The following is a 27,550-nucleotide window of genomic DNA, read 5'->3' on the forward strand; positions in this document are numbered from 1 at the left end:
CGCTTAAAAGCACTCGTCTACAAAAAGACAGTACACTTTCTAATCTTTCAGCTCTCGGAGATGGTAAAACTACAAGTCAGGCTGTTGCTGATACTTGTGGTCCCGGAAGTGTTTGTGTCCCAGATGAATAGGTACGCGTTGCTCTGGACTCAACACTTCCTGTTGCAGTTTTATTTTTGTAATTTACATCCAGACCCTAAAGTGAATTTTTGCGATCGAAGATCTGCTTTTCTGTCAACACAAACACACACACACAAAATAACTTTCAGCTGCGCTGTGCACAATGTTTTTGCAATCGCAATTGAAACTGGCCATTAGCGAGGTCGAGCCTTTCTCATCAGTAGATGTCAGGTTTGGCCGGTGAATGTGAACAATTGATTAGCGTTAATTTGTGGGGTTGATAAGGACGGGAGAGGTTTGTGCCCTGTTCAGTTTAAATACTGAACGGCGGGTTTGGTTAGGCATTTGCCTTTTCTCTTCCAGAAATAAATAGTTTAACTTCGCGTGGCTGCGTCTGATGGAGCTGGAGGAGGAGTGGTGGAAAGGACAAGTGGTCGCCGATATCCATCAGGCACTTCGCATCAAGGTACATCTGTCACGTAAACAAATGTACAGGCTGTTAAACTCCAGACAGCATCCCTGCACGCTCCTCTTGTAAGAGTAGGGACAAAGAAAGTCCCCTCCCCAAACCCTCAAGGTAGAGTTGTGGACAGGCTAACTTAAGCGATTCTTAACTGAAAGCGCTTTTATTAAATGTATCCGATTTCTTCTCCCAGTTAGTGTACCTGTCCGCATGATCTAGATAGTTGGCTGCGTTTTTTTAAAGTTGAAAATGTTCCTAAGGCGGCATAACCTGCTGTACGTTTGGTTTAAGTAATTTGAGCCCAATGCAGCGAATAATTCTATGCGTAGTACTATAAGTGTTGTGTACTTATCGTATTATTACCTTGTTTTAGCCTTGTCACCCACAGAAAGGTAAGTATTTGACTGTTAAAGGTAAATCTCTAATGATCGAGATGAATTTGGAAGAGTTGGGCTAGATTCTGGACTTGTTTGCAAATGTTATATTTCACACAGTGGAATAGCTCATCCACATTCAGTTGGTGCTACTGTTGTGAAACTTTCTGCACTGTGGATCTACTTTTGGACAGTCCTGTACTAATTCAAGAATGATGTTTATATACTTCATGTTAATTTGGTTCTTTTTTTAAATCTTAATTTGCAAACTCAATCAATCTTTGTAATTTAATTGGCATATATATGGCTATTCGCACAAATATTTTTTGAATGGCAAAACCGAATCTAGTTTTGAATGGCAAAACCGAATCTAGTTTTGAATGGCAAAACCGAATCTAGTTTTGAATGGCAAAAACCGAATCTAGTTTTGAAAAGGGGGTCTTAGTATGAAGACCTTGAGTGCAAAAAGTTTACATTTGTGCCACATTCTGGGATCTGTGCTTATGACTAGGGATAAAACTGTAAATATTGCAACTCGATATTTGTTACTTAGGTGTTGAGAAAATGGTAACTTACCTGATGCAATAAATTCTTAAATTTAACATTTGTTTCCTTGTGCTATATTGATTCCCATCATTTCTTTTGTGTATTTGTTGTACTGATACATCTGAAAATTTGTTTTTGTTGAGTGCAGTGCTTGCAGCTGATGCTGTTGCAAATTGAATGGTGATAATTAACCTATTTCCAATTCTTGGAGGTTCAATTTCAACTTTAATCATCAGATTGTAACCAATTCAATAGTAGCCTTTGAAGGAGAAAACTGTTTCAGGCATATAGGGAAAGAGCAGGGGAGTAAGAGTTACTGAAATGCTCTCCAAAGAAGCCAGCACAGACTTGATGGGCTGAATGGCAGATGGATGCCGATGCTGCATAATTCTGGGCAAGCTAGTTTTAATGGTGCAGACTATATGATATGATACCTGTATGATACTTGGTAACTTTGAACGTAATACATATCTGGATATTTGAGTTTAATTCATGTGTTTCCCTATTCTCAAGAGCTCAAACATGAGGTAATTTCTGCCTCCTTTTTGAAAAGGGAAGATCTACGTTTCTTGGTTTTTCCTTCTCTCTCCATCTGAGATGGCATTTTTTCCCCATTTTCTTTCTTCTTTTCTCCTAAAGCCAGAGTTGCCAGTCCCTGATCACTTGCCCAAGTGGAATTTGTTTAAGCCTGAATCTAGACAATAGAACATAGAACATAGAACAGTACAGCACAGAACAGGCCCTTCGGCCCTCGATGTTGTGCCGAGCAATGATCACCCCACTTAAACCCACGTAACCCGTATACCCGTAACCCAACAATCCCCCCATTAACCTTACACTACGGGCAATTTAGCATGGCCAATCCACCTAACCCGCACATCTTTGGACTGTGGGAGGAAACCAGAGCACCCGGAGGAAACCCACGCACTCACGGGGAGGACGTGCAGACTCCACACAGACAGTGACCCAGCCGGGAATCGAACCTGGGACCCTGGAGCTGTGAAGCATTGATGCTAACCACCATGCTACCGTGAGGCCCCCAAATGCAGACTATTCAGTCACACATGGGCATCATAGTCACATTTAATCCTATGCTTGTGAAGTGACCATGCACATACTTCCAACAGCTATCAGGGGTTACCTGGAACCCTCACTGATATTTTTCTCCCATTTTCGTTCCCATATATTTTGGGGTGCTAAGACAAATTGTAGCATCCTCACTACTGCCATTGGCACAGTTTTTAGGACCTGAACATTGTTTCCCTATGGTGACTCAGTACCTCCTTGAGTCATTAGTGTTGCCTGCGAAAATATTTTTAGTTTAAAATGAACACTGGATTATGTTTACTTGAGAGTAACATTATCATCTGCACTCCTACTGTCCTCATCTATCAGGTGAAACTACAGTGGTTATTTGTGTTTTCAGTTTCACATGCCTAGTAGCAGCAAAATTGAGTAGTAGAGCAAGACATCTTCCTGCTCTTTCTCTCCCCTCCCCCACCCCACCAAAAAAAATGTTTTGTCCCTAATTATTCTCAGCTGGTTGAGACATCATCACTAGGAAAAATTAGAACACAATATTCAAATACTAATTTCCTGGTCAAAACATCTCTCTGATGCAATAAACAACTCCTTTCCACATTGACCAGTCCATGTATTTCAGAACTGTGGTCTTCAGGTTTTTTGTGATAGATATATCAGTGTTGCTCCTTAAAGATATGCTCTTATTTCACTTCACTCAGGAGCTGAGACTACCTCCCTACAAAAGCAACTCTCCTCAGCTGAACACCAGACGTTACTTTGCAGATCTTCTTGCAATCATCAGCAATCATTTTCATCTTTGCCCCACTGCTCGGCACCTTGCTGTTTACCTTCTAGATTTATTTATGGACCGTTATGATATTTCTATTCAGCACTTGCATCTGGTGGCACTCTCCTGTTTACTTTTGGCAAGTAAGTGTGTTGTATTTCTTGAATGAATGTGATTTTGTTTTTTCTATTTTAATTTTTGATCCACATTTTGCAATATTGTTGTTACGAACTCCAAAAACGTATCTTTCAGATACCAACTTTGATTATATTGTGTAGCTACAATAACCCTATATTAAGAACTAATTGACTTCTGAAGGAAAGTGTTGCCGAAATGAGGAATGTGCCTGCAAAGTGTGAGTAGGCAAGATTGGCTTTCAAAGTGGATAAAAGCATTAAGAAGGTTTTGGAGCCAATCCGAGCAATGGCCTCAAAGCTAACCATGGGTTTCACAGTCAAGAGGCCTGCCTGGTTTATTGATCCTGATTGCTACCTAATAAACCCTGCTGCAAGAGTGTTTGTATATGCAGCTATGTGAATCAGCCAACATGGTCCTCCATATCAACCATTTACTGGCAATCACTCTGTCCATTTGTGCTTGAAGATTGATTACAATATAGAATTGTTTTCCAGAAACTCAATACCCCAGAATAAATTGTTTCTGTAATTTGTGGAGCTATTTTATAAAGTATAGCAAGATGGATTTTAAAAACTACATGTTCCATAATTGGTTTAGTTATCTTGTATTACTTCTAATGTTCTGAAATTGAGGGTGTTGCAATGTACATGCTATTCAGCTAGCTCTTGTAGGCCATAAGAGTAACCCTTTCCAGTGCCATATGCCTTCAGACGCACCTTGACCATGCTGGTAAACTGTAGGAAACTCTAGTCTTGTCAAGATCCAGGTCACCAACACACTAGTTATCGTATATCAATAATCGTGATAATATATTTGTGTATATTTTTTATGGCTTAATGCCCTCCTTTTCACCTGTGCTTCTTTAAGTGCTCATAGTTGAAACCTTTAAATTGAATAAAATTTAAATTTGGTGCATATTTATGAAATTTCTGTAGTATATTAGCAAATTTGGTAGACATCATCTACCCATATTGTCACTCTCTCCTAATCAGCTCAGTCACTCTGTACTGAATTGTAGGTAAAACATTTGTTTCTTCTACTGCCTTTTTCTGAAGTAATAGTTATATTTACAGTATTCCAGTCTAAAGGGACAACTCCAGAAGGTTCTACCTATCCTGGGAATTTCAGTTTCTAGTGTTAGTATTTTTTTCCATATTCTGTTTGCTTCTGTTAATTAATTTTTTTACTGGTTCAGATGTATTCTCTCCCAGTGTAATGACTGACAAAGAAATTATTCAACAAATCTTGTGTTCTTGTATGAATTTGCAACATTGCCTGTATCTATTTTAAAGAGCTCTCTATTGCTGCTCTCTAACCAGGGTCCTCACTGATTGCTTTCCCATATCTTACCAGTGTTTATCTCTCAGCAATAAATCTTCTACTCTTACTCCTAGTTTCCTTATTCTTTCTAAATAAACTTTACAACTAGAATATTTTACTCCCAACACTGACCAGAGGCTGGATATGATACTGCCCATCCTCGTGGGATCCATGGCCAGAGGCTGGATATGTTACTGCCCATCCTTGTGGGATCCATGGCCAGAGACTGGATATGTTACTGCCCATCCTTGTGGGATCCATGGCACTTGGGCTCAATTAACCGCAAAAGACTTTCACCAGGTTCCCAGCTGCAGCAAAATCTTCCCCCTCCCCCTGAAAGTCAGAGGGTAGGAGGGGCTGTTACAGGTATCTTGGGCTCCCAACAGTGTTGCCAATTAGGCTCCTTAATGATTTAATTGATATCCATTATTCCTCAGCCCTTTGCAATTCAGTTATGGCTCAGGGATTTGATAAGAGCAGCACCCCTTTCCTACACCTCCTGAAGGTCAGCCATATCTGGTTTGCCAGGAACTTGCCTGTTAGGGGGACAAAGCATTGGGATGGGAGGCTTAAAGCCAACCCTGTGCCATTTTCCTCTGACCTGCACCACCACCCCTCTTTCCACTGCCATTACTTCTCCACAATCCTCCATCCCACCATCACTCTCCTTTTGGCCTGGGGTCCCTCATTGATCCTGGACCTTGGTTTGGTGCATTGCCTATAGCTGTAACCACTCCAGGTGGTACTGCTGGCCTCTGACCAATAGCTCTTGGCAGGCAGGCCCGATGGGGAGTCCCTGCCAGTAGGTGAGTGAAACCTCTGCCAGGCCAACTAAATCCAGCCCCATATTCCTTGCACTCTTATTAGAGTCACAGAATAATTGTAGCACAAAAGGAGGACATTTGACTCATTGTGCTCATCCCAGCTGTCCAAGAGCAACTCTGTTAGTCCCTTTCCCCTAGCCCTGCAAATTATTATTATTTTTTTTAAAAATTGGAGTACCCAATTATTTGTTCCAATTAAGGGGTAATTTAGCGTGTCCAATCCACCTATCCTGCACATCTTTTGGGTTGTGGGGGCGAAACCCACGCAGACACGGGGAGAATGTGCAAACTCCACACGGACAGTGACCTAGGAACGGTATTCGAACCCGGGTCCTCGGCGCCGTAGGCAGCAATGCTAACCACTGTGCCACCGTGCTGCCCAGCCCTGCAAATTCTGTTTTCCCAGGGTGCTTACTCAGTTGAATCTGCCTTCACCACTCTCTCGGGCAATGCATTTCTGATTCTCACCACTCATTTTAATCCGCTTGTTGCCTTTGTTTCTTTTGCTTGGTGTTTTCTCATTCTCATTTTCTTTTTCCCCTTTTTCTCTAAGCAGAACAAATTCAACTTCTCCAATATATCCACCAAATTGAAGTTTCTTATTTCTTGACCCATTCTGCTAAATCTTTTCTGCATCATCTCTAAAGTGTTCACATCTATCCTAAAAGTGTAGCAGTATTCAGAATTAGACAATACTCGAGTTGAGGCAATTAATGTTTTAATTCATCTTGACTTCCTTATTTACTTTTGAACTCGTGAGTGACATTTTTTTCTTTTTGGCTAAGTGTTGTTTCAGACTGGAAAACCAGTGAGTTGTCCGCCGGCATAGTTGGCAGATTTTTGGGCAGTGGGGGGTGCACACTAGCAAGGTCACCAACGCTCCATGGGGGCAGCGGCAGCACTGCGGAACTTCCTGCTGAGGAGGACGGGCGTCCAGTGCCACAAGGGGATGAATGATCTCCATTCAGTTTGGGTAAATCGCTCTTCTCTGCACACTCCCCTTGCACTCTCTCACATCCTCAGGGAGCTTACTCACTGCCACTTCGAGGGGCATCACCACTCTTCTTCCACACACGACTATCCCCTTTGTGTCTTGTCTCCTCATCACCTCCCACTCCCCACTCACACAGCCAGGCATCCATATCATCTTCCCTGGCGTGAGGTCCGCTTACACTCTTCCCTTCCCAACCAGACATGGGGCTGGTTTAGCACACTGGGCTAAATCGCTGGCTTTTAAGCAGACCAAGGCAGGCCAGCAGCACGGTTCAATTCCCGTACCAGCCTCCCCGAACAGGCGCCGGAATGTGGCGACTAGGGGCTTTTCACAGTAACTTCATTGAAGCCTACTCGTGACAACAAGCGATTTTCATTTCCATTTTCATTTAATTTAATTTTAATCTGTTCTCATGCAGGACAAGTGGCAATAATAGGAAGAGATCCCAGGTGGAGTGATGTCAGAGTTTAAAAATCTCCTCAATTTTAGCAAGAGAACTTCCCCCCCCCCCCCCCCCCCCCCCCCACCGGCTGACCAGGAAAGGGTAATACACTCCTGCACCGAGTGCAAGGTGGGTGCTTAAAAAATAAGTCGAGTGATAACCCAGGACACCCATCATCATCACAACAATGTAGCATGATCCCTGTCTCTTCTATCTGAATGCTGCTGCCATGCACTAATGGCATGGCCCTCCTTTTGCAGGCACATCAGGGGAGCAGCCCAGTACCTCCAGCAGCCAGGCAAAAGAGTCCATCCCAGACACCAGCTCCATTCTCTGACTTGAAGATCGAAGATTTGTCACTGCTTTCTCCTGCACCCTCACCAGCACCAAGACACAAGACCTCAGGGTCACAATCTAATGAGCACTTCACCCTGATCCATAGCAGGCGTAGGCAGAGATAGGCCAGGGAGAAGGCACTGGGAGACTAGTCAGTTAATGTGCCCCTGGACTCAGTGGTGCCTCATTTGCTGGAGTTCTAAAATAAAGCTGGGAACACCAGGCAGGGATGTCAGCTACACTCCTTGGATTGAAAGGCCAAATGGAGGTGTCCCAATGCCTTTGTTGGAGGAGATCGTGTTGGCACTCAGGTCAACATTGAGGGTGGCAGATGCAATGGAGATCTTGGTACAAGACTTGTGCCCTGGTGCAGGATGTGCACTCCATGGAGAAGGCACTTGTGGACATTTATTCCAAAGCCAGAGGATGGCAGGGCTTCTTGACCTCACTCCAGATGCGCCTCCATTCCAACAAGGAAGCCAGAAGCCCTTGAGCACACTGGGCGGAGGAATAGCTGATGCAGGGGATCCCCGTTTGAATTCTTTAAATATCGTTAGCAGGCCTTCTTGAAGGAATCTTTCTCCTCCCCCCCCCCCCCCCCTCCCACCACCACATTTGAAAGTCTGCCCAGGGTGGCATGATGTCACATCAGTGTGCTTCACAAAAGCGTTTTAAAAACTGAAAACAAGCAAGCTCCCTTCTGAGGGGAGTTTGGAAGTGAGTATGCAGTTTGCCATGGTTCACCAATGACAACCAGGGGAGAGAGGCCACCTGACATGTTGGGGGTGTGTATGGGAGGCCAGAGGAGACTCTGCTACTTGGGGCACCCGGGCAGGTGGCGGGAGGATTCCTTACTGAGTGGGAAAGAAAGCTACTTTTAAAGCTAATTTATCTGGTGTCTAAAATCTTCAGCTGATTGGTCTCTGCCTTCTTGAAGGCCCTGAACCTGGAAAAGGAAACCTGGGTGGTGGGTGCCTGAAGGATCCGTTAAATGCTGTGCAGTTAGCATACCCTTGCCTGTCAGATCATTGAGCCACTAGTCTATTAACATTCCTTTACTTTGACAGCTGAGCTTATTGTGTCCACTTACCTCTGATTATCAGTTTACATACTGGCCTCTCCATTCTGTGAGTGCCATGGTTTTCCAGTACCATTTTGCAGGAGCGGGCGAGCACATACACCCTCACTGACAAAAGGCAAAGGTTCAATGGAGCACCCTGCTCCATCTGGCATAGGTGCTGTGGTATCATAATGCCCCCCCCCCCCCCCTGACATTGGTAGGTATACAGGGCCTTAAAGTGACCCAAGGGGCAGATGCCTGTACCTTGCATGAGAGCTTAAGAGACAGGAAGGTTTCCAAAGCTGTGGCCACTCTTGGTGGGCAAAGGGTGGTGTGAGGTCTTGTCCATTCTGGGAGACTGTAAAGGAAATGTTTCCAATGTGATGGCTGGCACAGTAGTCAGTTACCATCACTGTACTCTCCCAGAGGGTGAATATACAAAGGGTCAACCCATGGAGGTGATTCCACACTTCACTCTCTCGTCCCTTGCAGTGAGTGGCACGAGAGGGAAGACATCAGTGGAGATGCCTGGCTCTCCAGAAGCTGAACCCTGAGGACTAAGGATGGCTGAGTCTGCTCGCTGGCATAAGAGGGACCCCAGAGTGTAGCTGCTTAGAGGCAGCTGCCACAGTACTTTACCTTCTTAGAGATGATGGGGAACCAGGTCGGTGAAGCCTTCACCGGTACAAAAACAGAATAGCTCACTTGGGCAACCTTCTTCAGGAGTTGGCACCACATGGACTTGGGAGGTCATCAGTTGCCTGAGGCTTTGAAAGTCACAGCTGCCCTCTGCATTTACATGACTGTCGAGCATTGAAAGAAGTCAGTGGTTAGCGCCGCTGCCTCACAGCACCAGGGACCTGGGTTCAATTTCAGCCTTGGGTCATGGGAGTTTAAATGTTCCTCCGGGTGCTGTGGTTTCCTCCCACAGTCCAAAGAGGAGGGTGGATTGGTCATGCTAAATTGCCCCTTAATGTGCAGGTTGGGTTAGGTTATGGAGTTATGGGGATAGGGCAGGTTGGACGTGGGAGTGGACATGGGTAGAATGCTCATCTGAAGAGTCCGTGTAGACCTGATGGGCTGAATGGCCTCATAATGCACTGGTAGGGATTCCATGACCTTTTGCGGCATCTCGCAGGCTTTGATCATAATGCATCAAGGAGGTGACCGATGCACAGTTTGCAAGGGCACACACCAGAATCAGGCTAGCCAGGTTGCGAGAACCATGAGATTTGCCCAGATTGCAGGCTTTCCTTGAAGCCATTATCTACATTCCCATGGCACTCCGATCCCATGGCTTCAATGAGTCCCCTTTATAAAATGCAAGGGCTTCCTGTCCCTCTGTTCAGCTAGTCTGTGACCATACAAAGTGCAGGAGTGTGCTTGGTTCCCAGAGAGTCTTCATGATGGCTCCAATCTTAGCTGCTCCCAGATACCTGATCTTTTGAGGGAGCACATGGTAGGCTCCTCTGGGACAAGGAGTACTCCTGAGGACATGGCAGATGATGTCTGTGTAGAGGCTACAGAATGTAGCTCAGACCAGTTATGAGAAGTTGGGTGTGAACCCGGAGGTTCAGTGTCACCGGAAGTAGATGCAATTTTCTTAAGGGTCTAGCTGCTGGGTTCGCTGAGATCTGACATTGACTGGATTGAGTGGAGGCCCTGACCATTGTGGGGGAAGTCCTCATTACCAAGGAGGCACATGCATGTGTTCTAACATTGCAGGAATGCCAACCAGCTGGCAGCCTTACAGAGAGCACATGGAGGAAGCTTGAGTGTGCTTTTAATGGAACACTGACATTATCTCAGCGGCACTTCATGAAGAAATCTTTGAGCAGGGAACCATAGAGAGGTTGAAATAGTGAGATTTATTTTCGTGATGGTCTTGGTGAGGAAGAGCTGGAGGGCCCCAGCCTGCTCTCGGGGTGCTTTTTGTGGTGGTGTCACCTTCCTTGACCTCTGGGGCTGGAGCTGGTTCGGTCATAAGAGGGGGAGAGTCAGATGGGCTTGACACTCCCAGAAGCTTCTAAGTGAAAGGCCTCTAGTACCTCGCATCATTGGCAGGTGGTGAGTAGTGAAAACCTGGAGAAACTCCACCGCCGTAAATTGTGTTTTCAGCCTATATTTTCACTTTCTATGCCTCTATTTATAAAGCTTAGGATTCCATGTGCCTTTTTTAACCACTGTCAACTTGCCCTGCCACCTTCAATGATCTGTGCACATTTTTAAAAAATTCTTTCATCGTGGTAAGTGTTACCAGTAAGTTCGGTATTTGTTGCCCATTCCTAATTGCCCTTTAACTGAATAGCTTGCTAGGTCATTGCTGTGGGTCAGAAGGGGCAATGATGACAAGTTTCCTTTCTATCAGTGAACCAGGTGGGCTTTACAACAATCAATGATAGTCTTAGTAATGGTGAACGTGAAATTAATTCCAGAATTTTTATTAATTAAATTCCAAATCCACCAGCTACCATGGTGGGATTTGAGTTTGTGTATCCAGGACATTAGTCTGGGCCTCTGGATTACGATCCACTAACATCATCACTACGCTCCCCTCCTTTTTCCCTATATACTCTGAGGTGGTTTTCCCTATGTATTCTGAGGTGGGTATAGATTAATTTATTCTTAATCTAGGACAAAAGTTTGGCACAACATCGTGGGCCGAAGGGCCTGTTCTGTGCTGTATTTTTCTATGTTCTATGTGTCTCTGTTCTTGCACCTCTTTCAGAAATCATGGAATCCCTTTAGTGGAAAAGGAGGCCATTTATCCCATCGAGTCTGCACCAACCCTCCAAAAGCACATCCTACCTAGGCCCACTCCCCTGCCCCATCCTCATAACCCCACCTAACCTGTGAGATTTAACTTTTTAAAAAAGAGTCAGTTCTGGGCGGCAATCAGGGAGGGGGGTCATATACAAGTGCCAGGAACGACCCTGCTATCTAACAGCTCTTTTACCAGCCTCTGGCGGTGAACACTCTTCCAAGGTCGCACTTAGCCACAGCCTGCACTGAGGAGCTCCCAATACCTTTCCACATACCACCAGGGCACCCCCAATCCCAACCCTGGTGTGGGTAAAATGCCAGGCTGGCACTCTGGCAGTGCTTGTGCCAAGCTGGCACCCAAGTGGTGATGCCAGGCTGCAGTGCCAAGATGCCTGGGTCACGACTGCCTGGCCAGAGGCCAACACCACCGCCCCCTCCCTCCCCACCATGCCATTCCACCGGACCAGTGCTAAATGGCGTCCGGCTGGGGTCTCCTCCCCGGCCGATTTAGATGCTGAGTGGCAGATCAATCCAGTGGCAGCATAGCTAATTTTTAGTTATGAGAGTCTGGGTAAATGGGTGGGATCTAGATCTTGCAAGGCATAACAGCCATCGGGAATCCTCGGAGAGGCCTTTATTGGCTGCTTCCCATCCCCATTCCGGCGGGACTTGGCCAGTAAATGGTGCCCTACTTCTCCACTTTAAATTTAACCTGCTACATATCTGTCCACGTCCATTTCACAACCTGTATCCTCAAAGTTTGTCCTATCCTCATCAATATTTTCATGTTGTGTCATTAATATAAGTATCAAGCAAAGCAATGATCCTAGTATCAACTCGTGTGGAAACCCATTGCGTACCTTCCTCCAGTTCAAAAAACAACTGTTCACCAATACTCACTGTCTCCCAGCCAACTTATGTATCCATACTGCCACTTTCCCATGGGTTTCAACTTGCTGGCAGAGACTTTTATCTTTAAACAGGAGATTTGAATTCCCAGTGACCAAATTGGAATTGTAAAAGATTTAATGTTTTAAGACTTAACAACCTAAATAAAAAGTAACATTGATCCAACATTTCTGTAATTTAGAATATTTGATGCTTACTGAGTAAAATGAATCTTATTATACATCAATGTAACCAATAACACTATGCCATAGTTGTACACTGCACGCTCTGTAGTTTCTACAAGAACCAGTGGAACATAACCTTCAGGTTTCAATGGGCAATATGCTCTTCTCTGCTGACCATAGTAGCTAGAGTCCTTTGTCTGCCTCCTTTTCTTACCAAAAATTTGGATACAAAATAACTATCTACAGTTAACCAAGCTGCTCTTCCTTTTGTGAACATTTTGCACCTCGCTCCCAGTAAGTCTGTACCCCTCCTCCATAGTAACCAAGCTTCTCAGGCTTGTTTTTGGCAGAATCACGTGACCTGTTTTGCCCATGAATAAAGGAGGCAATCAAACTTTCAAAAACCTGAGTCATCAGCCCTGTTACCTCATCAAAACACTCCATTAAGTTAGTTAAACACATCTACTTTAAACAAATCCATATTGTTTTCTCTTAATTAGTATAAAATGCATCTTTGTGCAAGAAACCTTAACCTGTACTTCTACCCTAATATTTTCTCTCCCATTGTTCAAAAGCACTTCTTAATTGTCACTCCAGCCAGAACTACTTTAGTTAGTTTAGTAAACACTTCACCTGAAGTATCTATATCAATGTTGATGACCTGAAATCTGCTCTTACTCTTTTTCTAAATATTAGTGAGTACTGCCCACCACCATTTTGTTTAATCTCCCTTTTAGCATAAAAATACTATTACTATTGATTTGGGGGGGGGGGGGGGGGGGGGGAAGGAGGAAGGAGGAAGGAGGAGGAAGAGTGTATTCAGATGTCTCTTCATTGGTACCAGTCGAAGTTGGTATCAGTGGAAGTGGGGAAGGGGTTTGGGATGTTTCATTTATGGATGCAAGTACAGCTTTCTAGAAAGTGAGGAAAGCAGCATGACGTGAAGAGTATCTGTCCAATGAAGAAAGCAGGTTGGAATTGCAAATCTGTGATTGTGCTGGAACTTATGAATCTGAACTTCCATGATGGATGGGCCTACAGTTTGTTTGAAGACTAAGTTACACACACAAAATACTCTGCCTACTTTCTGGGAGCGTTATTACAAGATAGTCAACGAAAACCTCTTGAATTACTTCAAATAACAATTTGGCATTAGCAAGTGGAAATCTAACTAACCTGACTATTTCATTACTTTTAATCACTATAGTTTTGACAAACTATAACTTTATTTTGTGCAATGAAGACAACTTTTGCTTAAAACTGAACTGTCTGTTTCTCATATTTTGAAAGCCGCAAGGTTAAAGTGAACTCGGCTATTTTGTGTAATTAAATTTTTACTATTAGTCTGCCTTAAAGTTACTGTAAATATGATTAACATGAACATTTTTTTTCATTATTAAATCAGGCAAGTTTGAGGACAAAGAAGACCATGTACCTAAACTTGAACAACTCAATAGTCTCAGTTGTATGACCAGTATGAACTTGATGATAAACAAACAGAGCTTGTTGCACATGGAGCTCTTTCTACTAGAATCTTTTCAGTGGAACCTCTGCCTGCCCACTGCTGCCCACTTTATTGACTACTACCTCTCTGTTGCTGTACATGAAACCGATCTTCATGATGGAAGGCCTATGGTTTATCTGGAGAAGACCAAGTTATATACAGAAAAATATTCTGCCTACTTTCTAGAAGTGTCTTTACAAGGTATTTATTATAAAAAATATACTAGATTGAAAGCAAACATTCCTTCCTTCCACTTTCTATTAATGCAGAATTTCTAGGGGATTCCTGTAGTATGCCGGACCCCAATCTTCTACGATGCTGCTGGAAATTATTCCTGTTTGCCCCTCCCCTCTTCTGATGCTGCTAGGGAGCATTTCCATCTCATTCACTTTAAAAAATGCCACAAATTAAGTAGGAACTTGCCAAGATTTTGACCAAGCATTGATTTTTTTAATATAATTTTTTAAAATATAAATTTAAGTACCCAATTATTTTTTCCAATTAAGGGGCAATTTAGTGTGATTAGTCCACCTACCTGCACAACTTTGGGTCGTGGGGGTGAAACCCACACAGACACGGACATTGGGCCGGGATCAAACGCGGGTTAACAGCACCATAGGCAGAAATGCTAACCACTGTGCCACCATGCCTCTCTTTGACCAAGCCTTGATAAGGGAAACAGTAATAAATATCCAAGTAGATGTTTCTATGATGTTTTCTGGTTACAAGGTTTGGAGGTAGGATTGTAATGTGCTTGCTGAGTTGTCTGCTGCACCCTATATTCACTAAACATTGGAGCTAAAGTGTGACAATGATAAAGGTAGTGGATATTGTCCCTCAATACAATCTGCTTGTCTCCACATTTACCTTAATGTCTGAAGTAAGCTGCTGGAGAAATAAATGCTGTTGAGAAATCTCCTGTCAGTCAGTTGTTGGATGCTCTCCCCTCGTTAGTCTGAAGGTTCTAAGCTTAAGTCTCACTTCAAAGACGTCCTATTTTGGGTGCATAAATCCTTCGCAGCACTGAGAACAACCCTGCCATGGCTTCTGGTAGCCTGGAAGAACAACACCCCCCCCCCCCCCCCCCCCCCCCACTGAGGTGCTGTTACATGTGAACCAGTGCCAAACGGTGCCATGGCAAGGTATTCCCAGGAGTGGGCATTCGTTCCCAGGCCTTGGGAGAATCGGGTGCTGACCTATTTAAAATGAGCCTAATGGCTCACTTAATAGGTTCATCTGGATCTCGGCAAGTGAAGGCGAGACCCAGATCATGGCTTCGCACTAGATCTCACAAGGTGTTTTGAGCGTTGCACATCTAGATCTAAAGGCCTCGTCACGTCACTGAGCCGGGTGCAACGAGGTTGTTCGATGCCCCTGAGAGTCTAAATGGTTCAATGAAATCTGAGGTGCAGTTATTTGATTCATTAAACCAAAGACCAACATTAATTGTCCATTTCTAATTGCTCTTGTGGTGGCAGTGCTGTGGATCTGGAGTCACATGTGAGGACATGAGTGAACCAGATGGGCTTGTACAACAATTGGCAATGGTTTTATGGTCATCATTTAGACTTTAATTCCCTATTTTTTTTAAATTATTGAATTAAAATTTCTCCAACTGCAGTAACCGTATTTTAACCTGGGTTGCTAGTTTACTAGTTCAGTGACAGTACCACTACGCCACCAACCGCCCCCCCCCCCCCTTATATGTCAATAACCATACTCCATGCGCATGATGTAAATTTATAAGGCACCAGTAAATTTAAATGCGTGGGCTTGCAATTTATTCTATGCTTTTATTTTACAGATCATGGGTTTTTAAATTATTTTCCTTCAATAGTTGCTGCTGCTTGCATAGCAGCATCGCGAACTGTCCTTAAACTCTTTCCTTTATGGCCCGTTCGACTGCATCGTATTACTGCTTATGCATGGGATACCCTGTTGCCCTGTATTGAACGTCTGTTGATGTAAGTTAAATTTGTGTCAGGTATTTCTTTACTCGTGGTTGCTGCACTTGGTGATTTCTGTGTAATATTTATGTTGTTGTTGATTTGTAGTGCTCATGACAATGATGTCAAAGAAGCCAACAAGCAGAAAGGTGAACAGAAAGGAGAACCGAGACGTGAACAATCCATTCAGCAGATTGGACGGACCACTTTCTTTACTCGTCCTCTAGCTTGCTCCAAAACCCGGACTGACCAGCAGACTTCACCATGCCTATACCCAATGCATTCACATCTGTTGCAGTGTTCGCATCAACACCAGAGCAGTCAATCTGGCCAGGCAACAAGATACACAATACCAGCTTGCCCTTCCAATCTCCAAATTAATCATGCAACTCATGGATCCATACAAGCTAATGCCATGACATTAGCAACCACTATAGAAGGTAAATCATGTATTAATATTCCTTATAACCGGAGCTACCCAGTCAATGGCCATTAAGCATGAAAACCAATTACAAGAACATGGTATTGAAAAGCAAACAAGTGTAGGAGTGACTTTATATTTTGAAACAGTAATTGTTTTCCCTACATCTTGAATGAGAGAAGCAACAAAACCACAATGGTAGGTGTTGGGGCTTATTGGGTACTAATATTTACAGAAATATTGAAAAGTATGTCCTAAATGCTTGTAAATGTACCTGAACAGACTAAATGGGATTATGAAAGGCTGACCGATTTAATAGGAACAGCTAGTTTGGGATGCTTTGATGCTTTTATCTCAGGAATTGCTTATGGTTGCAGTCAGTTTATTAATACTTCCTTCATTTGTATACCTTGAATACTAAACCATGATTAATGGCAACAATTTTAATAGCATTTTCTGGTTTTGTCATTATTTCTGATCCAAGAGTTAATGTAAATTGACTGCTCATTGTGCAATATTATCTTTTACTTTTTAACACCAGGGTAACATGTTCAATAATTGGTAACTACCTCATTAGTTATATCATTTTGCATAACCACAGACTCGATGTATAGCTGCAATGCAAAAACAGTTATGCTCCATTTATTTCTCAAGTAGCTGATCAACATTTTTATTTCTCATTTCTGCATAATTTATATTTGTACAATACATTTGCACTCATAGGATTACAATAGCAATCTCCTTCTGTTTTTTCAGGTTTATAAATCATTTTTTTTGTATGAAATGTATATCAATCTCCTTTGGACTGTTGGAAACTCCAAAGACACTTGCATTTTAAAAACTCTGCTTTTGCTATCGTCCATTTAACCTTCACGCCTCCTATTTTCTGTAGATGGTTCGGAAAGTTCCTATTGCTAAAATAGCATTATAAATGCTTTCTCAGTGTTTAAAAAAAATAAATGATTATTTTTAGTAAATTAATATTGTTTTTGCATAAGGTTTTCAAAGAGTAAGCACTATTTCCCTTGCCCTTGCACAAAAATATTAGTGACACAAATGTGATCCTTTATTCAGGGTGCACTGCTGCTTTGTTTCCCACATTTGAATGTGTCAAGAGTAAATCTAGTTTATCAAGCACATAGCACCAATCCCAAAATGGAGAATTTGACTAAGTGAGGTAGTTGGTGGTTTAAATTAAAATTATTTCCACTAGATTCTTTCAAGATGTTCGAAATGTCTAATTTTAGTTGGATTGGCATCTAATTAAGATATTGTATATAACTTAGGAATAAAATTAGTTTTATTTTGATTCAAAAACAAAATGATACCTATCTCTATTCCATGGTTTTGTTCTTCCCTGTCTGAAATAACCTCTATATATAAATGGTATTTGGGTGTCATACAGTCTGGAAGTTTTATCAGGCATACAAAATTGCAATTTTTTTGGTAGACTTTTTCAATCTGTTTATGGTAAAAAGTTAAGAAATAGCAGGAAACAGTGAATTTGATAATTCCATGCTCGTAACAAATTTCCAGTAACCACCTAGCATTTGTAGGTAATACAAGGGATTGCATTTGTGTCTGAAATTCTTTATTGCATATAATATTTCATCAAAATGAAGCTGGTTAGCAGTTGTAAAATCTGCATCAGTTGTGTTTTGAATTTTCTGATCAAAGGCTAAATTATTTGTTTTGAATAATTATAAACATTTTCTTAATACAAATGTAACCGACTTCCAAAAAAATAGTGTTGGAAGGTCATATTCTTGAGAGCTGGGATTACATAAAACGATAGAAATCCATCAATCTTCACCTCTATTTTTTAAGTAAGAGCTAATAGTCTATATCTGAAATGTCAACCTGTCTCCTCTCCAGGATATGGAAGGGATCTGTTGCATACTTCCAACTTTTTTTCACAGTATGAAACGGTGTCACCCCTGAGAACATCAGAATATGGTGGGGCAACCTAACAATTTGAGATCAATGAACAGTCTTAATGGAGACATAAAACCAGTTCCAAGATAAACTAGGGGATTTCAATGAACAGTCTTAATGGAGACATAAAACCAGTTCCAAGATAAACTAGGGGATTTCCTGAGCTATTGGTCAGAGGAAATTACAAGATGTCCTCTTTCCTTGCCTGTGGGGTTGTTCTTAGTGTTGTCACTGTGTCCCATCATGGTTATACTGTTTTTGTGTTGTTTTGGTTTGGTTTCTCATTTTGTGGTTGTTTTTTTTTTTTTTTTTGCTGTTCAATTTTGTTAATATTTGTGTTGCGGATATGTGGTGTCTTGCTCTTATCCCTTCACAAATTTGCAGTGCTTGTTTTTGTAGCGTTCCTCACTTCCACTGCTTCAATCTTTAGCGCTCTCATTATGTACCTGCTGGCCTTTTTAGCTCCTGGTTCTACTGATATTTGCTGGATCTTGTCATTTACCATTTATTATTTTTTTTTTGTGATTGTCACTCATGTTAATCCAAAATTAATTTTAATCGTCACACAATCACAAATTAAACCTGCAGTCCCCCTCCCCTTTTTACTGGGAGACATTGTTGCACAATTCTCTTCTCTTCATTGTAGACTTTCGGCCTGCTTAGGCCTGTTTGCTCACACAACAAACTTTATAACATGAAATATTTCACCACCGAGAATTTATTAAGTTTGTACTTTTATCTTACAAATTGCACATGCATGATAACTTGGGTCTGATATCCAGATCCTGAAATGATATTTCAATTCTATGTAAAAATAAATGAAATTGTTCTGAATCTTGTTGCCCATGTTCTTTTGATCTTCCAATATTTGAATAATTGAATATTGTATGCTCAATGGGAGTTGTTCCAAAATATAGCTAGTTTTCCTGTACCTTCAGTCACTTGCTAGCCTTCCTAGTTCACGTCAACAGTACTGGGAGGGATTGGAGCTAAAAGTCATCGGCAACTCAGCACTGTTGCCTCACAGCACCAGGGACCTAGGTTCGATTCCTGGCTTGGGTCAAGTCTGCAATTCACCCCGTGTCTGTGTTGGTTTCCTCCCACAAGTCCCGAAAGACGTGCTTGTTAGGTGAATTGGACATTCTGAATTCTCCCTCTGTGTACCCGAACAGGCGCCAAACGACTTGGGGATTTTCACAGTAACTTCATTGCAGTGAGCCTACTTGTGACAAGATTATTATAAATCTCGTGCTCTGTTCATCCAAGCCTCAGTTAAGAGATCTAATATAACTTTTCTCTGCTTGTATATTTCTCACTTTTGATTTATTGCTTTTATGTAATGTAAATATAGTTTTTCACTGATCAAATATTTTGACTTTAATCTGCAAGGACCAGCCCATGTGTATCTTCCCTGCTTAACACAGTGATAACGGACAAGTGTTAGTCCTTTGCTACTTTAACCTGCATAAGATCATGTATCTGAAGGGATCAGTTTAGGAAATTACTTTTTTTTTCTGTGAACTGAGCAGTGCTGAGAAGTGGTATAATCATAACTTCCTTAAACTTGGACATGTCAACATACAAATCTTGCATACGGCTCAAGCCGTCCTTATTAGAATTTTTTGATGACGCTCTTGTGACTGTTTTCTCCATTCTCAAATAATGCATTTAAATTTCCATACTGTCAGGGAATCTTTTTAGGTTCTGGCCACTAGCAGATGAGACTTTAAATTTCCCAAACTGCATCTCTAACTCAATTTCCATCTGCTGCAAGTAGGTTTAAAGATTTTTCTAAAACGTTTTAAGCATATCCTAATTCATTTTTAGCCTCCTGAAAGTAATCTGTATATGTAATCTGTATATGTTTTCCCAGCTCGCAGAATAATATGCTTGGCCCTGTCCCAGTCCTTGAGCTCTGCTATTAGATTGAAATAAAGACCTTCCCAGGTGTATCCTGGGCTGAACTCTCAATCTAATATGAGCAGTCTGCAGCAATGTCCTGTTACAACCAGTTGCTTGGCACCACTATCCAACTCTGTGTCTTTGCTAAGTGGCCTCTGGTTTGGACCAGCAAACCAAGATTCATGCCACTCCAGATCCTTGACCAGCTCCATTTCTAGCACTAAATTGGGAAGCTCCTGTTTGTAAACCTCCTACAGTGCTATGATAGTACCAGAAATCATCTTTCTTAAGCTTGCTGTTTTTTCTCATTTTTAATCTCTGTGACCTATGTAGCTTTTGCTGTCCACTGTCACATTCTTTGGAAGATCAAACTCCTCCATAAAGAATACTTTATGCAATAATTCCTTCATATTTTTATTTGGGTGCATGCTGCAGATGGGATGTTGAACAAACGTTTCACCAGCACAAAAGAGCACATTTATATAATGCAGCTGCGGACAATTTTTTTGCTTTTTTTAAAAGCTGGATTTTCTCCAATTTATTTAATTACTGATATAAACAAAATTCTGGCCTGAAGCTATTTGAAATTAAGTGCTAAATGAAGAGGTGTATCCAACAACGAATGATACTCATGTTGTTTTATGGTATTTAGGCATTGTAAACACAACAGCTAGCTTTACCTTCACTTTTTGCATAGCTGTCTCCTGCCTTTAATTATATCGGCATTTTGTTACCTTCATATTTCTGCCCGTTACTCAACTGATCCACTCACGGTTGATTATTGTATAGATTTGTCTGCTTTTTCAATGATCGTTTGTAATAAAATATTTGGAACCGTCTTTCATGCTTGCAATTGTCCACAAGGAACAGCTTTCACTAACATAATTTTCCCTCTTTTGTTGTTGATTGTGTTTAAAATGTCCATTTCTTGTACTTTGTTCGGAAGAGTCTGGACCCAACGCCAAATTCACCCTGCTCTGCACAACTGGCTTCTGGCCTTGTGGGGCAACTACTGTTTTTTGTTAGATAGTTTGCAATATTTACGTATGTAAACTTTTCCTTTTTATATATTAAATTTGCAATAAAAAATTTGGCGAGATGTGAGTTTCTCACGTTGTAAAAAGAGAGGTTCTATTTCTGTTTACAGGATAGAAATGGTGCTCCTATGTCCTCCCGTTCAACTGGAGTTGCTCACGCTGTTTGCGAGTGCTCCCTGGCGGGAGACCCTTCACGCCTGCGCTGTTTGAGCTTTTCTTCTGGAAGTTTCTGCGAGGTGGAAGGAGGAAATCTGCTTAAATTGATCACTTACTGGGCAATTGGCAACCTTGATGGATCTGATGTCTGAACTGGAAAACTGTCCATATCAGCAGGACCCTATCTGCTGGAATTAATGTTGTTCGACGGATTTTATTTATTTATTGTTTTAATGCCTGTTCCGAGCGGCAGGAACAGGATCGGAGTGAAAACGGCTGTGTTTTCCGCAGCCAAAGTGGAGCAGCGAGCGAGAGATCCCCATGTGCAAGTGGAAATGTTGGAACGCTGGTCCCATGTAACAATTATTGGTGGGAAGTCTCCAACTTCTCCACATTCCACACAAAATCAAAATACCCGGGCTGCTGGAAATCTGAAATAACCACTCCGCATCTGTGAAGAGAATGAGAACGAGTCGCTTCGGGTCGAGATTGCCTTTCAACGTTTTTCCAGATTTTTACTTTGTTTTTATTAACATCAAACCCTTTTGTTTGCAGTTTTCGCGCGTGGGGCTTCAAAGGGGTGCACAAAAGTTCGGACTGATTTTTATTTTCTGGTTTCAATTTTTTTATTTGACTTTTGGGGTTTTATGTATTTCGAGAAATAGCCACAAAATATATTAACCTATTACTTTGTGCACCGGGAAGGGAAATTTCTTATCTCCAACTTGCTGAAAATTACTGAGCAGATCTGACAAGTAGCCATGGATAAAACTTATCGGGCGTGATTCTCCGCAGGGGGGGGGGGGAGAATCACGCCACGCCCCCTGGCACCCCACGAAAATGGCGTGTCGCGTTTTGCGACAGGCTGCTCGGAGAATTGCAGTTTCTCACGGCGACCGCCGATTCTCCGGGCCGAGCGGCCTGCCGAACCCGACCAGTTCACGCCGGCGCCAACCACACCTGGTCGCTGCCAGCGTGAACCGTGCGTGACCGGTGAGTGGGGGGCGGAGGGAGGATCGAACACCACGGGCGTGCTCAGCAGATGTCTGGCCCGCGATCGGTGCCCACCGATTGTCGGGCCGGCATCGCTAAAAGACGCACTCTTTTCCCTCCGCTGCCCCGCAAGATCAAGCCTCCATGTCTTGCGGGGCAGCGGAGGGGAAGATGGCAACCGCGCATGCGTGGGTTGGCGCCGGCCAACCTGCGCATGCACGGCTGACGTCACTTCGGCACCGCCAGCTGCGTCATTCCCGGCGCACCGCTTTGACGCAAACGTCAAGGCCCGGCGCGCGGAATTCATGCGCCGCAGCTCCTAGCCCCCTGGGGGGAAGGGAAGAATAGGGGATGAGGAGCGGCCTCCGACGGCGGAGTGGGTTTCACTCCGGCGTCGGCTGTTTGTCTCCCGATGGGAGAATTCTGCCCATCGTTTTAAGTCCCTGACCTTTATCGGAACCCCATCTGATTTATAGGGATGGGCATTGTACACAACAATATTTGAACTGGAAGAACACCAAGCTCGTATTAAAATGATCATCTGTCAGGTGTTTGTTTGCAAATGATGGGCAAGATAGGATGCATCATAAATTGCTTGAGGAATGGCCTCCTAAAGCGTAGTGCCAGAGGACTAGAGAATTGCAAAAGTCACCCCCTTGTTTAAGAAAGGGAAGATGGAAAAAAAAACCAGCATTAAAGGTACAGGCTCAATAGATTTACGGAGTTACAACTGTATACTAATTACAACTGTGTTCATGTAACCGTGTATCTGGAAGCCCTTGCGAGCATCAGAAAATATTGCCAATTAGTTGGCAAGGGTATTTTCCAGGGTAGGAATTGAAAAAAATATTCTGACGTATCAGGGGAGTCCATTGATTTCCAAGCTAGTGCATTGTTAATTAAATGTACCATCTACAGTTGTTAGATTTCAACATGGGCAAATAGAACCATAGAAATGATACAGCAACCAAAAACATTTGTTTATAGGTAATGGAGTTTGAAGGGCCAGAAGCAACACCCTATCATGCAGATCTTTCTTTCAGTCTCCAGTATCAACAATAGTATTGGCTGTCATGTGACTTGTATTCTTACAGCCACACACCCTCCACTTCAGTAACAATGCTGAGTATAGTCCAGTTCCTCTTCTTAAGCACCTACCTGTGAGCCTCTGCCACCGTCATAACCAGCCAATCTTCCTGTGTATGGAGAGTGGTAAGCTGCACCAGGTGCAAAAGGCATCTTGCCTGCCAAATTCACATAAGGTTGGGGATTCAAAATTGTGGGAGTCTCTGCACTGCTAGAACAGACAGCCAAACAAGAGTTTGTCTCACCGGCAGCCCATACCCACCCACAAGTTTCCCGCAGTGTGGGGTGACTTCAATGGGAAAGCAGAGAACCCGCTGCCAGTAAACAGTGCCTGGTGCCAAGAAACACGTGGCTGAATCCAGCCCTAGATTAACCCATTTTCTTTAACTTTAATAGTACCCTTTTGTTAATTCGGAAGAATGAGTCTGAAATACCTTAAAACGGATTTATTTTGAAGACAGCAAAGTAAAGTCAGTCTGGAATTTTCCACTCCCCCTGTTTTCCCATGGCGGAGGTGGCACGCTATCGGCCGCCAGTGGGATCTTCTGGTCACACTAAAACCTACATTGTTTTGGCTGGCTTTCTTACCCCGCCACTGGGGAACCCACAGCAGGAGTAGAAGTGAACTTCAGCAGGACCGGAAAATCCCATCAGCAGGTAGGCCAGAAACGTCCCTCCACAGATTTTCGCAGTTCCCCGAGACACCCAAGAGTGAACTGGGGCTGGATTCTTCACCGCATCGGTAACTCTTCTACAGACAATGGAGAATCTAGCATCGGGCAGAAAATGAGATTGGCGCCCTCCTGATGCTCCGGTTCCCTGTTGGCACCAGGATCAAGGTTCATGCTCCGTGCCAGTGGGAAGCTGTAGTGGGTCATTAAGGTGCATTAACCACTGCACCCCTCCCCTCAAGTGGTGGTACTTATGGTCCCCGTTTTGTGGAAATCATTACTAACTGGCGCTCGCTCAGGATCTGAGGCTTGGATCTTGCACCTACGATAACTCTCTGGTAAGTGATTAAGCACAACTTATCTCGCAAGGTGTGACGATCCGAATAAATCCGACGAGTGGCCTCCCGTGAAAATTACGAGCGGCGTTACACCCCGGTTCAGGCGCACCCACTAGAATTTTCCCCATATCTTATGTTTGCTTTATAGTGTCCTTACGAAGCACCATGGGTGGTTTTTTTTTATTTCATTAAAGGTGCTATTTAAATATGAGTTGCTGCTGCAGTTAAAATCTTAAAAACATTTTCCATCAGCCCTAAACAACCAGCTTCATTATAAAGCCTTGGGGAAGGCCTGCAAATGAGATCAGGATACCCTTTAGATGTTGCCAACTTTGTGGGCAGCACTTTTCTCTATTGCAATGTTTTTAATACCAGTGCAAATGATTGCGGAAACTCTTGACTGAATGAACATTGGGTTAAACTTCCCCGGCGGAATTCTCCCATCGGGAGACAAACAGCCGACGCCGGAGAGTGTTTCACTCCGGTGTCGGAGACTGCTCCTCGCCCCATATTCTAGCACCCACCCGGGGGGGGGGGGGGGGGGGTTGGTAGGAGCGGCGGCGCGTGAATCTCTGGCGCCGGACCTTGATGCTTGCGCATGTGCGGTTGCCGTCTTCCCCTCCGCTGCCCCGCATGACATGGCGGCTTGATCTTGCGGGGCGGCGGAGGGAAAAGAGTGCGTCTTTTAGAGACGCCAGCCCGACATCTCCTGAGCACGCCCGTGGTGCTCGATCCTCCCTCTTCCCCCCACAGGCTCCACACACACAGGTCGCGCGCTGTTCACGCCGGCAGCGGCCAGGTGTGGTTGGCACCGGCGTGAACCGGTCGGATTCGGCAGGCCACTCGGCCCATCCAGGCCGGAGAATCGCCGGTCCGTTAGAATCCGTTAGAAACGGCGAGCGGCAATTCTCCAAGGGGCCTGTCAAAAAACGCAACACGCCATTTTTGGGTGGGTGGGAGAATCGCGGGGGGTGCGATTCTTGATTCATGATTCATGTCATGATTCATCCGGCCCTCCCGCGATTCTCCCACCCGGTGTGGGGTGCGAAGAATCGCGCCCCCCATCTTTGCTTTCTGAAATTTCAGTCAAATTGAGGTATAATTAGCACTTTGTCTAATTTTTGCATTTAGATTTATCTGATCCACTGAAATGTGATATTTTTTAAAACACTTTTTAGTAGAAACAGGCCAGCACTATCTCTCTCATTCATAGAATCATAGGATTTACAGTGCAGAAGAATCATAGGATTTACAGTGCAGAAGGAGGCCATTTGGCCCATCAAGTCTGCACCGGCTCTTTTAAAGGAGCATTCTACTTAAGTGCACACCTCCACCCTCACCCTATCCCCACAATCACACCCAACCTTTTGGACACTAAGAGGCAATTTCGCTGGGCCAAGCCACCTAACCTGCACATCTTTGGATTGCGGGCGAAAAACGGACCACCCATGCAGACACAGGGAAAAGTGCCCCCCAGTATTGTTTATTGTGGCCAAATGGCCACTAAGAGTGCGACCTGCCAAGTTTTAAGGACACACAGGCTGCAGCTCAAATAAACATTGATGAATAAACTGCAGCCCAGACTCTCCAATGCACAGCAAAAAGGTCATCCCAGGGACAATAGAACTATGTCAATCATATCTACCAGACACAACGGCACCTGCATTACTTATTTGGAAGGGCCTATGTACCCTAGACACCTACAGACATGGCCGAAGAGTTCATGCCCTGCAATCAAGCTGGCAGGCTCTGATTGGACTTGATTGAACCATGATCGATTGATTGGTAGCATCCCAGGGCCCGTCCAAAGTGGCACAATCAATGAGGCTAAAAATGTGCCACCCTAGAATTGCTCTCTGCAGCAGAAATGGAACAAAGGTGACCTTCAATGACCAACACGAGGAAGGCCAGAGCCATGTACAGACCAGACCAAGGACCGGACACCGAGGACTAATGGATTCAGCATACAGATAAAGGACAATGTCTGGTACTTGCTAGTCACTAGTCACTCTGAAGTTAAGTCAAGGTCTCCTATGAACTTGAAGTACTCTGACTAATGTTGGTGTGATTGACAATAACATTATATGATGCAAATAAATGCTGTTTGATTTAAAGAAGTAGACTTGCAGTCATTTGTCCACCGTATACGGATTAAGACGCACTGTGGTAACAATAGTCATGTGTTTCTCGGCACTGAGAACCAGGAAACACACGGCTAAACACGCTTGACGCTTGCTATGGAACTTTGTTCCCAATTAGTTGAATCACAGTCATATCTCTGTTAAATTAATGAGACTACATAACTATTGCTAAATTTTCCAAAAATTTATGCCGTAGATTTCTAATTCAATTTTCTTTTTTACTAGGTCTGGTCATTTTGACAAACAGAGCTGTGCATGGTTCAGAAGGAAGTTTGCAGGGTGAACACAGCATTTATGCACCTCTTTTTGTTCAAGACCACCTCCAAATCACTTCAGACATGATTTTGAGGGGGAATACTTTCTAGGCACAAACAGAACAGGACCAGAGCCATAACTTAAGGTTGCAATCATGGCCACCAAAAAGGGTGCGATTTCCAAAAAGTGAAACTGGCAGTGGCAAACTGGTTTGTGCTTTTCATACTTAGTGTAGACGAGAGTAGTTGTTGTGACTTGCCATTTAAAGTGGAAATGCCTTCAACAACAACTGCTTGGCAAAAGGTTAAATATTATGAGTCGGACCTTTCTGTAATGTTAACATGTTTACAATGTATTGCCTTTAATGCGATGACTGCCATTTTTCATTTAGACCTTTTCATATTTGTTTTCATTTTTCCAAAAATAAATATTAAATATGAAAGGATCACAAACTCCCCAAAATCGTTATCCTTTAAATGAATACAACAGTTCACGTTCAAATTGTGTTGTTTTATTTGTACTAATTATAGTGCCAGTAAACAAAATACGTAGTTTCCTCTCTTGTTTAAATTCATTTATATGCAATTCGACAAAATATCTCCAAGCAAACAAGAGTGCAGAAAACAAAAATGTAAATTATAAGTAAAATTGCTGCTTTTGCTTAATTTTGTCTCCAAAGCAATTGTCTCGACCAACTGGTCAAAGATATAGGGCGAAATTCTCCCAAAACGGGAGAAATTGTCAAACTGCCGTAAAACCCGGGCGGGTTTTACGGCATCGCGCCCCTTCCCGACGGGGGACCGATTCTGGTCCCCCGTCGCGGCTAGCAGCCCGACGTCGGAGGCTCCGACAAGTCGGGCTTAACGAAAATCGTTAAGCCCGCTTGTCGGACTTAGCGCCGG

The 27,550-nt window shown here is 43.4% G+C and overlaps 1 protein-coding gene across 5 annotated transcripts; it reads left to right on the forward strand.

Annotated features, from left to right (window-relative positions):
• Positions 1-26,837, forward strand: ccnj (cyclin J). 5 transcript variants are annotated; one of them, XM_038773336.1, is made up of 6 exons: positions 1-131; positions 3,246-3,456; positions 13,669-13,968; positions 15,572-15,731; positions 15,822-16,153; positions 26,619-26,837. In XM_038773336.1, the coding sequence occupies exons 2-6, from the start codon at positions 3,390-3,392 to the stop codon at positions 26,756-26,758; spliced, it is 999 nt and encodes a 332-aa protein (XP_038629264.1). In that variant the 5' UTR covers positions 1-131; positions 3,246-3,389; the 3' UTR covers positions 26,759-26,837. The 5 variants fall into 5 exon arrangements, with proteins under 5 accessions (XP_038629264.1, XP_038629263.1, XP_038629262.1 ...); XM_038773335.1 differs by lacking the exons at positions 1-131; positions 26,619-26,837 and adding exons at positions 150-586; positions 21,119-21,941; XM_038773339.1 differs by lacking the exon at positions 1-131 and adding an exon at positions 494-586.
• The last annotated feature ends 713 nt before the right edge of the window (positions 26,838-27,550 follow it).

This window comes from Scyliorhinus canicula, chromosome 16 (assembly GCF_902713615.1).
Source record: "Scyliorhinus canicula chromosome 16, sScyCan1.1, whole genome shotgun sequence".
Classification (NCBI taxonomy): Eukaryota; Metazoa; Chordata; class Chondrichthyes; order Carcharhiniformes; family Scyliorhinidae; genus Scyliorhinus; species Scyliorhinus canicula.

Excerpts from the sequence above, each read along its gene's own strand:
- ccnj (XM_038773339.1), top strand. The coding sequence starts at position 518 with ATGGAGCTGGAGGAGGAGTGGTGGAAAGGACAAGTGGTCGCCGATATC. Across the intron at positions 587-3,245 it reads ATCAGGCACTTCGCATCAAG|GAGCTGAGACTACCTCCCTA; the intron begins GTACATCTGTCA and ends CACTTCACTCAG. Across the intron at positions 15,732-15,821 it reads TGTATTGAACGTCTGTTGAT|TGCTCATGACAATGATGTCA; the intron begins GTAAGTTAAATT and ends GTTGATTTGTAG.